General features: G+C 52.5%; 6 protein-coding genes across 6 annotated transcripts in view; 4 read left to right on the top strand and 2 right to left on the bottom strand.

Annotated features, from left to right (window-relative positions):
• The first annotated feature begins 1,317 nt into the window (after positions 1-1,317).
• On the top strand, positions 1,318-1,793 carry LOC143155719 (histone H2A). The gene has a single exon (XM_076328680.1). The coding sequence runs from the start codon at positions 1,342-1,344 to the stop codon at positions 1,729-1,731; it is 390 nt and encodes a 129-aa protein (XP_076184795.1). The 5' UTR covers positions 1,318-1,341; the 3' UTR covers positions 1,732-1,793.
• A 1,977-nt stretch (positions 1,794-3,770) lies between these two features.
• Positions 3,771-4,523, top strand: LOC143159337 (histone H1). Its single transcript, XM_076336007.1, has one exon. It carries the CDS (start codon positions 3,798-3,800, stop codon positions 4,452-4,454), a length of 657 nt encoding a protein of 218 aa, XP_076192122.1. The 5' UTR covers positions 3,771-3,797; the 3' UTR covers positions 4,455-4,523.
• Positions 4,524-5,512: 989 nt separating this feature from the next.
• On the bottom strand, positions 5,513-6,440 carry LOC143159268 (histone H2B 1/2/3/4/6). The gene is made up of 2 exons (XM_076335835.1): positions 5,938-6,440; positions 5,513-5,610 (listed from the first exon to the last, which is right to left on the bottom strand). Exon 1 carries the CDS (start codon positions 6,409-6,411, stop codon positions 6,031-6,033), a length of 381 nt encoding a protein of 126 aa, XP_076191950.1. The 5' UTR covers positions 6,412-6,440; the 3' UTR covers positions 5,513-5,610; positions 5,938-6,030.
• A 5,639-nt stretch (positions 6,441-12,079) lies between these two features.
• Positions 12,080-12,520, top strand: LOC143159342 (histone H4). The gene has a single exon (XM_076336022.1). The coding sequence runs from the start codon at positions 12,116-12,118 to the stop codon at positions 12,425-12,427; it is 312 nt and encodes a 103-aa protein (XP_076192137.1). The 5' UTR covers positions 12,080-12,115; the 3' UTR covers positions 12,428-12,520.
• A 905-nt stretch (positions 12,521-13,425) lies between these two features.
• Positions 13,426-13,920, bottom strand: LOC143159345 (histone H3). The gene has a single exon (XM_076336036.1). It carries the CDS (start codon positions 13,884-13,886, stop codon positions 13,476-13,478), a length of 411 nt encoding a protein of 136 aa, XP_076192151.1. The 5' UTR covers positions 13,887-13,920; the 3' UTR covers positions 13,426-13,475.
• Positions 13,921-14,630: 710 nt separating this feature from the next.
• The window catches only part of LOC143159381 (histone H3), a 137,809-nt gene continuing 136,581 nt past the window's right edge, over positions 14,631-15,858 (top strand). Inside the window, exon 1 of the mRNA XM_076336100.1 lies at positions 14,631-15,088. Coding sequence (XP_076192215.1) covers positions 14,647-15,057 — 411 coding nt within the window. The 5' untranslated portion in view covers positions 14,631-14,646 and the 3' untranslated portion in view covers positions 15,058-15,088. The remainder of the gene's footprint in view (positions 15,089-15,858) is intronic.

Genomic DNA, 15,858 nt, shown 5'->3' on the forward strand with positions numbered 1-15,858 from the left:
GGGGGTGGTAGACTATCATGGGTGGCCTGGTGGTTGTCATGTCTTTGTCTTTCCCTGAAATATGACAATGATAGTATCCAGGGTAAGCAGCATAGTCTCTCTCTCACACACACACACAGAGACACTACTCATGTCACTGTAATTTTGTGATATGCATGTCATAGGATCTGGGTTGCATTACAAAGAACCACACGTTAGAGTACAAAAGCATCAAGGAATGAGGATGGTAACAAAAAATCACACAGAACTGGAATTTATGGAAACAAGGCAGCAGAATCCCATGGTGTGGGGAAAATGGAGGAAGAGCTAGCCATGCAACACTGGGGTAGCAGAAGGCTGTGGCTAAGTCTAGAGTGCAGGCTCCTTCATTGGTTTAGACAAAGATAGCATCTGCCCTTGCTAGAAATGCGTGAAAGAAAGAGAAAAAGATGTCAAGGAATAAAGAGAAACTGCAGGTAATTAGAGCAAAGGAGCAAAAATGAAGAGGAATGTCTTTGTCCACAGGCCAAGTCCAGACCATACCAGACAAACATCCTGAATCTTGATGAAGTCAATTCAGTTTATCAGTGCAGTGGGATATTCTCTGGTCTGAATAAGAGCGTAACATCCTGACTTCTAATGCTCTGTAGAAGAGCCTTGCAAATAATACCATGTTAGTTTGACTAAAGTAGTATTTGAGTGATTTGTCTCCAGGATCAGAGAAATGTCCTGTTACATGTTCCTGCCTGGTTTCTGCACATACCAGTAGTGCTGGGTTGCAAATGTTCCTACCGAAAGGAACGTTTCTATTTTGTAGTAATAATAACAATAATTATTATTATTAATGATAAAGTAATCCTGTAGTAGCATTTCTGAGGTTCTAAATGCAGGATGATTTCTAAAACGACATGGTATTAGCAGAGGCTTCCCCTGTTCCTGGGAGGCAGCTGCGCGCCTTCTGCTCTCCTCAGGCAGGCGAGGACACGTTTTCCGTCTGGAGCACGTCCCGGGGGCCGGCGGCGGCTGGGTTGCTCGACCGAAGCGAGCCACGACCGGAGCCGAGGGGGGGCTTGGACCCCGCCCCGCGCCGCCGCTGCGCCGGGAGCGCCCAGCCCGCCCCCTTCCTCCCCCGCGCCCGCTGGCAGGCGGGGCCAGCTCGGCGGGGAGGGCCAGCCGCCCGCTCCCCCATTGGGTGGATTTGGATCCGCAGCGCCATTGGCCGGGGCGAGAGAGAGCGTGCTATAGCCAATCAGACAGCGGGCCGGGGCGCGCGGGGAAGCTATAAAAGGGGCCGGGCGCGGGGCGTAGCGACGCGTGTTTCACGTCGGTGTGGGCGGCGGCGGCGGAAGAACGTCGGGAGCGATGTCGGGCCGCGGGAAGCAGGGCGGGAAGGCGCGGGCCAAGGCCAAGTCGCGCTCGTCGCGGGCCGGGCTGCAGTTCCCCGTGGGCCGCGTGCACCGGCTGCTGCGCAAGGGCAACTACGCGGAGCGGGTGGGCGCCGGCGCCCCGGTGTACCTGGCGGCCGTGCTGGAGTACCTGACGGCCGAGATCCTGGAGCTGGCGGGCAACGCGGCCCGCGACAACAAGAAGACGCGCATCATCCCCCGCCACCTGCAGCTGGCCATCCGCAACGACGAGGAGCTCAACAAGCTGCTGGGCAAGGTGACCATCGCGCAGGGCGGCGTGCTGCCCAACATCCAGGCCGTGCTGCTGCCCAAGAAGACCGACAGCCACAAGGCGAAAAGCAAATAAACCAAACCTGAGGGGTGTTCCCACCTCAAAAGTAACCCAAAGGCTCTTTTTAGAGCCACCCACTTCCTCGTAAAAGGAGCTGTAGATCCTAGCCAAAGGAAAAAAACAAACCAAAACCTGTCTCTCACCTTTGCTGTTGAAAACGAGATGATTAATTTTTTAAAAAATTAAACGTTACAAAATAATATGTTAATTGCTGGTAAGTATGTGCTAAAAGTAATGAGGCTTGCTCCAGGTGAAAGGGATCATTTTGCTCTGGTAGGGGTGAGAAAGACACGAAGTTGCCTATTCCTGTAAGAAGGAGCCCACAGCCCCGGCAGGCCGCTCCTCTGTCACCTTAACCCTGCGCCAGGTTGAGGTAACTCACCGATGCCTGTAAAAGCCCTGCCCCCCCCCCCCCCCCCCCAACCTTTTGACCTACAGACATAATTTTTTTTATAACAATAGGCATTCAGAATTATTAATTTTTAATACAGTTTTCTCATGGCTTTGTCTGAGCTGCCGTGCCCATTTTCCTCCTGAAAGCTGAATGGGTTTGAGAGTAATTTGTCATCGCCGGACAGGCAATTTGAGGTAGAAAGGACTGTTGCCGGTTTTGATTCTACCTTAGACATAGTGCTGAACATTACCGCATAAAGATGTTGAAATAGAAACAAAAGAAAAAGAGTGGTTAAAGTTCAAAAAACACATTTTAATAATTATCCGTTTGAAAACATAAAGTATTTGAATCATAACGTTGCACAAAATTTTAGTACCACCGACAGTTACAACAGCGAGCGGTAACAAGCAGTTAACAGGCCTTTGGCAAAACAAGGGGTCGTAGGCGATAATGAAAATATCGGGGAATACTTGTTTTAATTCTCTAACCTCTGAGAGTTAAAATGCATTTGTTTTTAATTTGTTTAAGCGTGATCTTGGTAAAGTGCAGGTGAAGACTTTCCCCCTCTTGCTATCAATCAGCCAGTCCTTACAGCGTAACAGATACATTGGTTGGATATGTTATTTTTTAATATTACTTCCAACGCAGGAATGAATCAGTCGCTGGACAGTAAAAAATGGAATGTTTCGCAGCCTGCCGTGAAAGGGGAGCCCTAACTGATAACTTGAGGAAGTTTTATTGTCTAGAAGTATGGAAAAATCAGCTGCAGCAGTGTCTCCTTAGACAACCATGACTCAGATTTTTCACCAGTCGAGCCGTATCAAAATAAAATAGTGCTGAATTATAAAGCGATGCGGCACTGCTTATAATTGTTAACAAAAACTGGCCATGTTAAGTTCTGGGGTCACCTAATTTATTAAGAAAATAAATATTTCTGTAGCAGAGCACTAGGGAACCATGTCTGTATTGTGCACACTGAGCAACACAGCACAAGCTGCTATGCTGTAAAAAGTCACCTCCTTCTGGGGCACACACAGCCCTTCGCAGGACTTTAATCTGCTTCTCGCCTTGTTGCATAATGCACTAATTTAATTTATTTTAATTATTTTGAAAGGGGTACGGGATTTTGGACAAAGAAGCTAATTTCTAATCCATATTCAGTGCTCAAGATGAGCCTGTGTTACTTCCTCCTCTTTGAAATCAATTTGCGATTAAAATACCGATTCAAATCCCTGATTTTCAGTTCAGATTGAGAGAAGACCCTTTAAAGAGTAATAATTAATTACTTTGGAGATTTAGCTGCCCACGTCGCGGATTTTATTTAGAAGGAAAAACAAAAGTTTCTGTCTCCCGAGGTCTGTCCAGGTCCAGGACTCAGGGTTTATCGCCTCTTTTTTAACTCACCCTTTGCCTCTTCGAAGGGAAACTTTGCCGAGGGGAACAGCAGTCTTTCTTTTCCACGCCGCTGCGAACTGGGGGGGGGTCGGTGGCAGAAATTCTGATAAAAACAGGCTTTTTTGACTCCTAAGAAACACAAAATGAGCGGGGAGAAGGGACCTTTCTGCCGTGCAGCGGGGCGGGCGCTGCAACGCACCAATCACCGCGCGGCTCCTCTCTATAAATACGAGGCCGCCGACTTGCTCCAGGCCCAGTGGTTTCCCCTGATTCGTGGACGACGGCTGCCACTATGTCGGAGACCGCGCCTGTTGCCGCTCCCGCTGTCTCTGCTCCCGGGGCGAAAGCCGCCGCCAAGAAGCCGAAGAAGGCGGCGGGCGGCTCCAAAGCCCGCAAGCCCGCGGGCCCCAGCGTCACCGAGCTGATCACCAAGGCCGTGTCCGCCTCCAAGGAGCGCAAGGGGCTCTCCCTCGCCGCGCTCAAGAAGGCGCTGGCCGCCGGCGGCTACGATGTGGAGAAGAACAACAGCCGCATCAAGCTGGGGCTCAAGAGCCTCGTCAGCAAGGGCACCCTGGTGCAGACCAAGGGCACCGGCGCTTCCGGTTCTTTCAAGCTGAACAAGAAGCCGGGTGAGACAAAGGAGAAGGCAACTAAGAAAAAGCCGGCAGCCAAGCCCAAGAAGCCGGCGGCCAAGAAGCCCGCCAGCGCCGCCAAGAAGCCCAAGAAAGCAGCGGCGGTGAAGAAGAGCCCCAAGAAAGCCAAGAAGCCGGCGGCCACCGCGGCCAAGAAAGCAGCCAAGAGCCCCAAGAAAGCGCCCAAGGCAGGCCGTCCCAAGAAAGCAGCGAAGAGCCCGGCCAAGGCGAAGGCGGTGAAGCCCAAAGCAGCCAAGCCCAAGGCGGCCAAGCCGAAAGCGGCCAAAGCGAAGAAGGCGGCGCCCAAGAAGAAGTAAAACGACTGAGGAGAAATTATAGAGTCTACTCATTTAAATAAACCCAAAGGCTCTTTTAAGAGCCACCCACTTACTCTCGGAAGGAGCTGGAACACTACAGTAATCGCAGCAGCAAAACCAAATCTTTTAAAAAAGGTTTTGGTAGGAATTTATACCGCTACCATCTCCAAAACGTCTCCATTCGGGACAGCGGGCTTCCTTTAAGAGGAAGTGTTTTCCTGAACGTGCAGTTCGGGAGCCCCGCGATAGCAGCGGCGCTTGCTCCGCCCCCTCCTAAGCGTACCGGCGCAGCCGAGGGCGGCAACAGGGCGGCGGCGCCGGCCCCGCGGACCAGCGAGCGCCCCTTCGCTGCGGTGCCCGGGGGAGTTTAAAAGTCCCGCGCTGGGCCGGGATTGGCCCCTCTCGCCCGCCCAGCCCCGCCCCTCCTCGCCAGGCCCCTCCCCGCAGGGCGGTGACCCCACCCACCCCTCTCCGCGGCTGTTCCCGGTGCCGTCCCCCCGCGCGGGAAGCGAGCGCCGCTCGCTCGGTTACGTACGGCACCGCATCGGCCCTCCTTCCCCCTTCTCACGGGCTCCGGGGCCGGGTATCGGTCAGGGATGGGGAAATGTGTGCGCCGTGCCCCGGCTCTGCCGTTGCCCCGCAGAGAAACGCTCTCCGGCAGCGCAGCTTCCGCGGACGGAACTTGGCCTTCACCCCGGCGCGGCGGGGCGGGAAGAGCTGTGGCTCCAAGCTCTGACGCTCCCAGCCCCCAGGTACCTTGCGCATCAGCGACCGCCCCCAGCTTCACGCCCACAACTTTTTTTTGAAAAAAAAAACAAACAAAAACCAAACCAACAACAAAAAAACCCCAACTCCTGCACAAGTTTGGGCATCGGTGTTTTAAACCGTAAAACCCTTCGTAAAGAAAAACCTTTCCCTATTGCCTAATCGAGTACGGACAGCTACTTCACTGAGAAGAGCGGTTAGTGGTGGTGGAGGCCGCGCTGGAACGTATGAGAAAAAAAGAAATGAAGCTACAAACGCGCCTGGAAGACTTGCCTCAGAAACTGCTTTCAGAATACTTTAGTCACCAAAAGAGGCAGAAATTCTTTTTTATTTCACAGGTACAGTGCACAGAAAGCGAGTTTTTAATAGCATCTAGGATTTTCTACCGGACCTATCAAGTAAGAAGAATTCAAATCTTTAGAAGGTAAGTAAAAGACAACCTACCCTCCCCCCGCAGGACTTGCGAGTTCTGAAAACGGAGCTGGTAAAACGCTAGGACAAAGTTGCTGCTGCTTTTTAGCCACGTTCGAGACCAGAGCTAATAGCACCTACTCATTTTTAAACGTTAAAACAGCCAGGTATAACCCTCTATGCCGAGCACAGGCCGTTATACCCAGAGCCCTCCGTGCTTCAGAATTAAGCAACTACATTTCAGCTACCTAAAGAGACGAGTACTTAACTTTCTAGTGACATGCAAATCAACAGGCTATTTACGTACCTCCCAAGAAAAATAGCAATTCAGCCCTTCTACTTGAAAAAATTGGTGGCTCTTAAAAGAGCCTTTGGGTTAAAACTGACGATCCGAGACGCCCTACTTGGAGCTGGTGTACTTGGTGACGGCCTTGGTGCCCTCGGAGACGGCGTGCTTGGCCAGCTCGCCGGGCAGCAGGAGCCGCACGGCCGTCTGGATCTCCCGCGAGGTGATGGTGGAGCGCTTGTTGTAGTGCGCCAGGCGCGAGGCCTCGCCGGCGATGCGCTCGAAGATGTCGTTGACGAAGGAGTTCATGATGCCCATGGCCTTGGACGAGATGCCCGTGTCGGGGTGCACCTGCTTCAGCACCTTGTACACGTAGATCGAGTAGCTCTCCTTGCGGCTCTTCTTGCGCTTCTTGTCGCCCTTCTTCTGCGTCTTGGTGACGGCTTTCTTGGAGCCCTTCTTGGGCGCGGGGGCGGACTTGGCCGGCTCGGGCATCGCGAAAACAGCCTCGTTGCTCTGGAGCACCCGAGTACTCGATAATACGATTACTCCCGTATTTATAGGGGCCTTATGCAAATCGCTGGCCTCAGCTATCAGCGCTTCTATTGGATAAGGGAGCCAGTGACGTCTCTTGAGGTGAGAACGGCTTTGTAATTGGTCCTTTTTAAATCCCACGCCAGTATTGGTTACTAATTCGAATCCCATCAGCCAATCACAATAAGCTCTTTCAATCGCACGGCTCGGTGGCGAAGCTGGTCCTCTGCTGCCTGGCCCCGCCCCGCCCCCGGGGTCACCCCGGAGCATCCGGGCTCGCGTGTCTCCTGCAGCGGCCTGCTCGGGCGGGTTTGTACGCACACAGCGTAGTTATCGGCAATTCCTCCGGGGGGAAGAAAAAAAAAAAAAAAGAGAAAATTGCAGGGGCTTTTGCTACTCTTTTTCCCCTTCAAAAAGGTATACCTGCATACTTCATGTAATAGCCTGCATTCGTAACAGCCACAAGTTACATGTAAAAGGGAAAAAATACAACCAGAAAAGATACAGAGGCTCTGGAATACTGAGCTTTGTTAATTGTGTTTGAAATTAATTCTTCTGGCCCACAGAACATGGCTTGTTTTTCAGGACTTTAAATGAGGTGGAAGTTCTGATTTAATGTGTAAGTTGAAAGAATGTGGACTTCTTTTGGGATGTAATAAATATTGGATGAATTTGTTTAAGTCAAAGCAAGACATTCCTGGTAATAAAAATGAATTGTGGATTTAAAACTGAATTTTTAATGTATTGTGAAACAGAAATTTTGGCTGTTTTCTTGTTACGTTGACTTAATTGTTCAAGAAGAAAATACAATTGTTTAAACAGTCTAACATGATTTAATGGTATTAAGAATTCTGATGTAGTTTTGTTGGTGTTTTTTTTTAAATATATGATAGAGGAAGTGTTCTTTAATATAGTATTAACCTGTAAGTTTAAAGAAGGGCCAATCATGTTTTTTTTTTTTTAATTAAAATTCTCTGTGGCCACATTATAAATTACAATTATAAATTCATTCATTGGTAAATGAGAGCACTATGATCCACTTTTAAAGGGATCAAGTTAATTTGTTGTTGAATGACACTAGGACTGGATAACTTGGTATCATATAGCCAGTGCTATAATGATGCTATTTCCTTTTGGAACCCTTAAGGGCCATTCAAAGTCTAGACTTTGTTGGTATCAGAGGATGGCATGGGCCTATAGAAGAAACCTGTCTGGCACAGGTAAATGTCACTTGAGGTGGGTGAGACTGCTAAAATCACAACAAAACAAATTGTTCAAGGAGATTTGTAGGGATAGAGAGAGATTCTGGATACTGGTGCAAGCAATAAAAGGATCGATCATCTTACCAGGCTGGTTTCGCTTCTGCTTTTTTTCCTTTTACCCTGCTGGGCAGAATTCCAGATGCACAGAGATTTCCATCCTACGTCCAAAACAGTGCTGTCTGAGGAAAGGGAGCCAGACAAGGAAAGAGTGGGACCTTTCTCCTTCCCAGTAAGGCTTGCTTGCACGTGCTTCTGCTGTGCTTAATACCTAAACTGGGGGGACAAAAGCAGCCACCCATGTTGAGGAGAGCAGCTTCGTGCTGCCTCTGTGATGCTGTGGCTCTCTGGTTTACTGTCCACCCCCCCAGCCCTGCTCCCTCTCATCAGGAACAGGGATGGGATAGGTGCTCATCCATCTCCATTTGCTCTGCTTCCCCCCCAGCTGCCTTTAGCAGCTCGATCAGCTTGGAGAAAATCTGGTAAGGCAGGAGGGAGCTGTATCTGCCTCTTCAAGAGAAGAAAAGTAGTTCTCTCTTTTTCAGCAAAGCAAAAAGAGAAGCCAGAGTGGCCCATCTCTAAACATTTAACTCCTCACATATGCTGTGAACCTGATGACTTTCTTTTGGCATAAACATTACCTGGTGTCCTGGTTTCAGCTGGGATAGAGTAAATTTTCCTCCTAGTAGCTAGTATAGTAGTGCTGTGTTTTGGATTTAGGATGAGAATAATGTTGATGACACACTGATGTTTTGGTTGTTGCTCAGCAGTGCTTAAACTAAGTCAAAGACTTCTCATACTGCCCTACCAGCGAGGAGGCTGGAGGTGCACAAGAAGCTGGGAGGGGGCACAGCCAGGACAGTTGACCCAAACTGGCCAAAGGGATATTCCTTACCATATGATGTCATACTCAGTATAAAAACTGGGGGGAGTTGGCCAGGGGAGGCGTGGCCGCTGCTCAGCAACTGGCTGGTCATCGGTCAGCGGGTGGTGAGCAATTGCATTGTGCATCACTTGTTTTGTATAATCTTTTATCATTATTATTATTATTTTCCCTTCCTTTTCTGTCCTATTAAATTGTCTTTATCTCAACCCTTGAGTTTTACCTTTTTTCTGATTCTCTCCCCCATCCCACTGGGGGGGAGTGAGTGAACAGCTCCGTAGTGTTTAGCGGCCTGCCAGGTTAAGTCACACCACCTGGAAAAGCAGTTCACCGAGAACATCTCTGCCTGGTAACGGGAGTCCTCATGAACATCTGTGAAGGTCCATGCCTTGACATGCCACTCCGGGACAATGTAGTGTAGGATCTCCAGTTTTGTCTCCACAACAGCAGATGAAGTTTGTTGCTCTTGTTACACTGCTCTGAAAGACAAAATGTAGAATAACACAGGGCAATCTCAGCAATGTAAAGTGCATAGGTCCAGAAAGCAGAGGCATTAAAAACAGAAGACACCCCCCCTCCAAAAAAACCCCCAGCTTCTGCAAACATCCCACTCCCCATCTTAATCCTTTTAAGTCTGTCGATCAGTTCCAACAAAAATGACAGTTGATTCAGGTCTCAGAGATTCTCAGTTCCAACAAGTTTTCTAAAGATCAGCTACAGAGTAGAAAGAAATCCAGGTTAGAGCCTCAACTGAGGAAAGGTGGCTACTGTGAACTGAACAACTACTGCTTGGTTTTAACCTTCCAGCTAAAAAAATCTGTTAAAACAAAACAAAACACCGCCCCCCCCCCCCCCAAACAACAGCTAAATAATAACTGAAGGCCAGTCATTCCTGGTGTAGTGTGGTTGTGCGTGCTGCCCCTTCACAAGGAGGTACAACTGGAGAGTGCTGAAAGCAAAATAACTGGGGAGGGGAGTAGGGAGAGGGTTAGAAGATGTTTATAAAGGCAATTCAAGTTCTTGGAAAGAACTGATTGTGGAAACCTTATCAATGATGGCAGAAGAGCTGAGTTTATTGCACTGTTTAGACAGGATATATGGAAAAGGAATCTAGACATCCATATTTCTCTCAACAGTCTAAAAAAGTTCACTAAAGTTCACAGTTCACAAAAGGAAATGAATGGGAACTTGTTAACATCCAGTCACTCATCATCCATCCCACTTCAATCACAATGGAGTTTCCAGTGACTGACTAAGGCTGTGGAGCATCCAAAAGAAATAATCCTTCAGAGTCAGGAAACCTAAGTCTGATGGGAGGGAACATAGAAAAGGCTTCAAGAACAGCTCCAGAACAACTCAAGGACATCAGAGTTTGAAGGAGTCACCAGCCTATTGCATGTTACCAAAGAGTATGAACCGCAGGACTGTCTTTTTCTCCTGGCTGGTGTATTTCCTCCAGGTGAACACGTTGTGCTACAGGCTGTCAGCTTTCTCCTGGTCAGGTAACTGCTCCAGCTGGAAGTTTCTAGGAGGCAACGGAAAGACATAAAGGCAAATCTGCTGTTAGTGTTTTGCCACTACAGCTCCTGGGTGAGCTCTGCATAGATTTTTTCTGGAAAATGCTCTTTCTTATTCTGAAATCTCAAGTCAGACAGATAATACTTTTCTGTCTGTGCTTATGCCTAAATGGGCTTCAAGAAAAAAAAATATGGAATTTTTGAGTAGCGTCTTGGCTCTAATTATCCCACCTTCTGCAGCATCTTCAACCAGAAATTCTGGAGGACCACTTATCGGATGAGGGAAAGTCAGACACCCGCGTATTATCTTGGGCGTACAGAGTACACCTTGGCAATGCCAAAAGCTCCTGAAAAGCAAACAAACAAAAAACATTAACCAGAGAAAAGAAGCAGAGACAAAAAGATAGACTTTTAAGAGTAGTAGGATAAGTATTGGAGGTTTAGATTGGTTTCTGAACATCATTTGATTTTAGTCCAGTGTATTCCACTGTGGTGATACAGAGAAAAGAACCAAGAAGTCCCATGGAAAGTTACAGAACAACTAGATCATCAACAGAAGTCACTTAGCTCATAGCATTAGGTGTTATTACAAATATATTGATGATGAGGCACAGCTATCTAGTGGTTGTGATTATTTTGGAAAATTTCTGAAGTGCATGATGCACCTTAGAATCACATTTGAGAAGTCTGGTTTAAGGTTATGGGTTATGTAGAACTTTTAGATGTCAAGACTGAAATATTAAATATAATTGTATTATATGTTGCCTACCTTGCCATCTATAGCTGCAAGTTTTCTAGTTTTGTAAATTGCTGACTGTAACCATCATCTGAAGACCTTAGAACTACCTAGAGAAACAGCAAATATATGGGTCACATTTCTACAGCATAAAATAACTGTACTGAAAAAGCCACAAGATTAAAGGAAAGGATAAAGGGGGGAGAGGAAGTTGCCATGTATTTTCTGAAGTAAATGGCATTTGGAAACTTGAGATTTCTAAAGATGAGTCTACTCATTAAAATGATGTTTTCTTTACCCTGAGTGCCGATGTAGAACTACAGTTTATAAAAATATTGTTTTGTGTCCAAAAAGTAAAACTATGTGAAGAAAAAAAAAAAGTAAAAGGAATACTTTAAGATATTATGTATCAATAAAGAGTAAGAGCATGAAATTGAAAAACCCATGCCAAATTTTTAAAAGCACCTGAAGCAATCTAGATTTTTTCCATGGGTACATTAACAAGATAAACAAATCAGTTTCTTCATCAGCACTTCAGTCCCATAAACACAAAAAAGCCTCGTGATCATGCAGTTACAGACCTGGGACATGCAACTGACATAACTCTCTACAAAAAAAGGAACGTGTCGTCCTCACGGAAAAAAAAAAAAAAGTAGATTAATAACGTTACTCAGCACTCCTTATAAAACGGTGGATTTACTCGAGCACAGTCTGCAACACCCGCCTGTGCCTCCCGAAACCCGCACGGGCCCTTTGTTGGAGCGCAGCGAAATGGCGGCGGCGGAGCGCGGGCGGGGCGGCACCGCGCGGGCGGGAAGCGGCGCTCCCGGCCCCGCCGCCCCCATTGGCTGGATTTTGCTGCAGACCCGCGGCCGGCGGGGCCCGGCTCCCCCGCTGGCACCGAGCGCCGCAACGACGGGACCGGGAAGCCGGGCCGTGCGCGGCGGGAAGGAGGGCGTGTCCCCCCCCGGGGATTTGCTCCCGCGGCGCCCAGGCCGAGCCGGCGGCGGGGCCGGCTGTCTGCCGGGCCGGGGCCGGGGCCGGGGCCAGGGCCGGGGCCGGGGCCAGCACTGTTCCGCCCGCCCCCGTCCCCGCCCCCTGTCGGAGGCGATGGCGCGAACGTCCCTGCCCGCAGGGGGAAGGGCGCGGAGAAGAGCCCGCCCTTGCCCTGCCCCGTCGCAGTCCTCAACCAGGTCGGACCGCTGGCAATATAGAGAGGCGCCGGCGGCCGTTCCCGCCACACACCGCTTGGGTCGAGGGTGTCGACAGCATGTCCGGCAGAGGCAAGGGCGGGAAGGGGCTCGGCAAGGGGGGCGCCAAGCGCCACCGCAAGGTGCTGCGCGACAACATCCAGGGCATCACCAAGCCGGCCATCCGCCGGCTGGCTCGGCGCGGCGGCGTGAAGCGCATCTCGGGGCTCATCTACGAGGAGACGCGCGGCGTGCTGAAGGTCTTCCTGGAGAACGTGATCCGCGACGCCGTCACCTACACGGAGCACGCCAAGAGGAAGACGGTTACGGCCATGGACGTGGTCTACGCCCTCAAGCGCCAGGGACGCACCCTCTACGGCTTCGGCGGCTAAGCCCGGTTCTTAGGATAGGTTACGCTTTCAGAACACAAAGGCTCTTTTCAGAGCCACCCACGCTTTCAAAAGAAGAGCCTCGATCACTGTTTACATGCGCATATCTTATTATTACGGTCGGGGTATGGTTCGGGAGGAATGGGGGGGGGGGCAGTTGGGCTGTCGCCGTCGCTGCCCGTAGCCCCGGCTGTCCGCGGTCCCCCTCCCAACAGCCCTCCCGGCCTGAAGCAACAGGCAGGCAAGTTCGAAATCGGTGACGGAGAGCGTGTCCCGATTGCGCTCTCCGGGAAGAATACCGGGGGAACGGGCGTAGCTCTTGGGGCTCCCTGGGCTCGGGAGAGAGACGTTGGGGTTCCGAAAGATTCGTGCGTCCTTCGTCCTCGCCCATCCTCCTCCTCCTCCTCCCCCCCCCCTCCCCGGTCCTCCTTCGAAACGGGAATGGAAGGGACAGGCAGGCGAGAAAAAGCGAGCGACGGGGGCCAGCGCTATTGCGACAGCCGCTTCCCTGCTACAAGGCTTCAGAGCAGCGGCCTCAAACGGGAAGGCTCACGAAGCAGCGGCGGCGCTTCCCTCTCTGCCGTTCGGGGGCCGGGACGAAGCGGGATGGCGTGGGGAGAAGGACCAGCTGAGAGCACCCGTGGCGCCCCGGGGACGGCGGCAGGGAAGAGAGGCTGCGAGCCCTGGGCGAAAACGCCCTCCCTTACCCCCCCCCCCCCCCCTCCTCCCGCCGCCGAAAGGCTGCCTGTTCCCTCGGCGCCGCTCTCGCCCCACTCCTCCCACCCTGCGCCGGCAGCTTTGAACGGGGAACCTCAGAACCGCCGACACACAAGCGGCGGGGCGGGGCGGGGGTCCCACGCTACCTGCTACTTGCGGCCCGGAGCCCCCCCGGAGCCTGTGTCCCAGAACCGGCGCTGCCTCGAGCGCGTAGAAGAGCGCTCGGCACAGGCTGCCTACGCCCGCTCCAAGAAACAGAGACACAGCTCTCTCCGGTGGCCACGTGGCGGCTCTTAAAAGAGCCTTTGGGTTTGGCGGTGGCAGGGCAGGAGCCTCAGGCGCGCTCGCCGCGGATGCGGCGGGCCAGCTGGATGTCCTTGGGCATGATGGTGACGCGCTTGGCGTGGATGGCGCAGAGGTTGGTGTCCTCGAAGAGCCCCACCAGGTAGGCCTCGCTCGCCTCCTGCAGCGCCATCACGGCCGAGCTCTGGAAGCGCAGGTCGGTCTTGAAGTCCTGCGCGATCTCGCGCACCAGGCGCTGGAAGGGCAGCTTGCGGATCAGCAGCTCCGTCGACTTCTGGTAGCGCCGGATCTCGCGCAGCGCCACCGTGCCGGGCCGGTAGCGGTGCGGCTTCTTCACGCCGCCCGTGGCCGGCGCGCTCTTGCGGGCCGCCTTGGTGGCCAGCTGCTTGCGGGGCGCCTTCCCGCCCGTCGACTTACGCGCCGTCTGCTTCGTGCGCGCCATGGCTCCGCGCCCCTTTCCTTATCGTAGCACAACAGTAACAACGGAGAACAGTTAAACCCGACCCGCACTGACCCGTTTTTATACCCGAGCTCTGCTTGTTCATTGGCTGATGGGAAGGGCCGAGCTCATTGGCGCAATTTGAAAATCCCGCGTTAACCCCCTCTATGCTGAACCGCGCTCTTCACTCGTTAAATCACAGGCTTAGTCTTTTTATCTTCCGTTTCTTCCCAAAAGAGTTTTCTTCTTTTTATAGACTTCTCTTTATTAATTGTACCCTTCATCAACTTAATACGTCTCATACAATCCGGAAAAGGAGTCTACTACAAACAAGAGGTAAAATTAAAAGAAAATACATTTTCTAGCTTTATCAGAACGATAATTACTTTTTTTCAGGTTTACTTAGCAAAATCTAAGAACGTAAAAAGCCGGTCGCTTATATTTTATATGACCCGGTAAGCACGGTTCGGACTCTCAAACAAGTCATGAAATAGAGCAGGAGCAGTAAATACTAGAGAAATAAATCTTTAAAAGCCCTTCGGGCTTCCCGAAAAGAAAAAGGACGACTTCTTCCCATCGGAAGGGGCGGGGGCTCGGGGCGCCGTCACCTGCCGCCGTGCTGACCGGATGTCTCGAATTACCCAATTAAAGTCTTCGCTTTTTCGACCAATCAGAGGTGGGAAGGCGGGGCCGCCACACACTATAACTGGGAGTCACAGGCACCAGCGGCTCCCTTTCCTGCCTGAGACAATAGGCAGTTGGAATGGCGCGCACGAAGCAGACGGCGCGTAAGTCGACGGGCGGGAAGGCGCCCCGCAAGCAGCTGGCCACCAAGGCGGCCCGCAAGAGCGCGCCGGCCACGGGCGGCGTGAAGAAGCCGCACCGCTACCGGCCCGGCACGGTGGCGCTGCGCGAGATCCGGCGCTACCAGAAGTCGACGGAGCTGCTGATCCGCAAGCTGCCCTTCCAGCGCCTGGTGCGCGAGATCGCGCAGGACTTCAAGACCGACCTGCGCTTCCAGAGCTCGGCCGTGATGGCGCTGCAGGAGGCGAGCGAGGCCTACCTGGTGGGGCTCTTCGAGGACACCAACCTCTGCGCCATCCACGCCAAGCGCGTCACCATCATGCCCAAGGACATCCAGCTGGCCCGCCGCATCCGCGGCGAGCGCGCCTGAGGCTCCTGCCCTGCCACCGCCAAACCCAAAGGCTCTTTTAAGAGCCGCCACGTGGCCACCGGAGAGAGCTGTGTCTCTGTTTCTTGGAGCGGGCGTAGGCAGCCTGTGCCGAGCGCTCTTCTACGCGCTCGAGGCAGCGCCGGTTCTGGGACACAGGCTCCGGGGGGGCTCCGGGCCGCAAGTAGCAGGTAGCGTGGGACCCCCGCCCCGCCCCGCCGCTTGTGTGTCGGCGGTTCTGAGGTTCCCCGTTCAAAGCTGCCGGCGCAGGGTGGGAGGAGTGGGGCGAGAGCGGCGCCGAGGGAACAGGCAGCCTTTCGGCGGCGGGAGGAGGGGGGGGGGGGGGGGGTAAGGGAGGGCGTTTTCGCCCAGGGCTCGCAGCCTCTCTTCCCTGCCGCCGTCCCCGGGGCGCCACGGGTGCTCTCAGCTGGTCCTTCTCCCCACGCCATCCCGCTTCGTCCCGGCCCCCGAACGGCAGAGAGGGAAGCGCCGCCGCTGCTTCGTGAGCCTTCCCGTTTGAGGCCGCTGCTCTGGAGCCTTGTGGCAGGGAAGCGGCTGTCGCAATAGCGCTGGCCCCCGTCGCCCGCTTTTTCTCGCCTGCCTGTCCCTTCCATTCCCGTTTCGAAGGAGGACCGGGGAGGGGGGGGGGAGGAGGAGGAGGATGGGCGAGGACGAAGGACGCACGAATCTTTCGGAACCCCAACGTCTTTCTCCCGAGCCCAGGGAGCCCCAAGAGCTACGCCCGTTCCCCCGGTATTCTTCCCGGAGAGCGCAATCGGGACACGCTCTCCGTCACCGATTTCG

Source organism: Aptenodytes patagonicus, chromosome 1, assembly GCF_965638725.1.
Source record: "Aptenodytes patagonicus chromosome 1, bAptPat1.pri.cur, whole genome shotgun sequence".
NCBI classification, from domain to species: domain Eukaryota; kingdom Metazoa; phylum Chordata; class Aves; order Sphenisciformes; family Spheniscidae; genus Aptenodytes; species Aptenodytes patagonicus.

Coding starts and splice junctions, on each gene's coding strand:
- LOC143159268 (XM_076335835.1), bottom strand. CDS start 6,411: ATGCCCGAGCCGGCCAAGTCCGCCCCCGCGCCCAAGAAGGGCTCCAAG.
- LOC143155719 (XM_076328680.1), top strand. CDS start 1,342: ATGTCGGGCCGCGGGAAGCAGGGCGGGAAGGCGCGGGCCAAGGCCAAG.
- LOC143159342 (XM_076336022.1), top strand. CDS start 12,116: ATGTCCGGCAGAGGCAAGGGCGGGAAGGGGCTCGGCAAGGGGGGCGCC.
- LOC143159345 (XM_076336036.1), bottom strand. CDS start 13,886: ATGGCGCGCACGAAGCAGACGGCGCGTAAGTCGACGGGCGGGAAGGCG.
- LOC143159337 (XM_076336007.1), top strand. CDS start 3,798: ATGTCGGAGACCGCGCCTGTTGCCGCTCCCGCTGTCTCTGCTCCCGGG.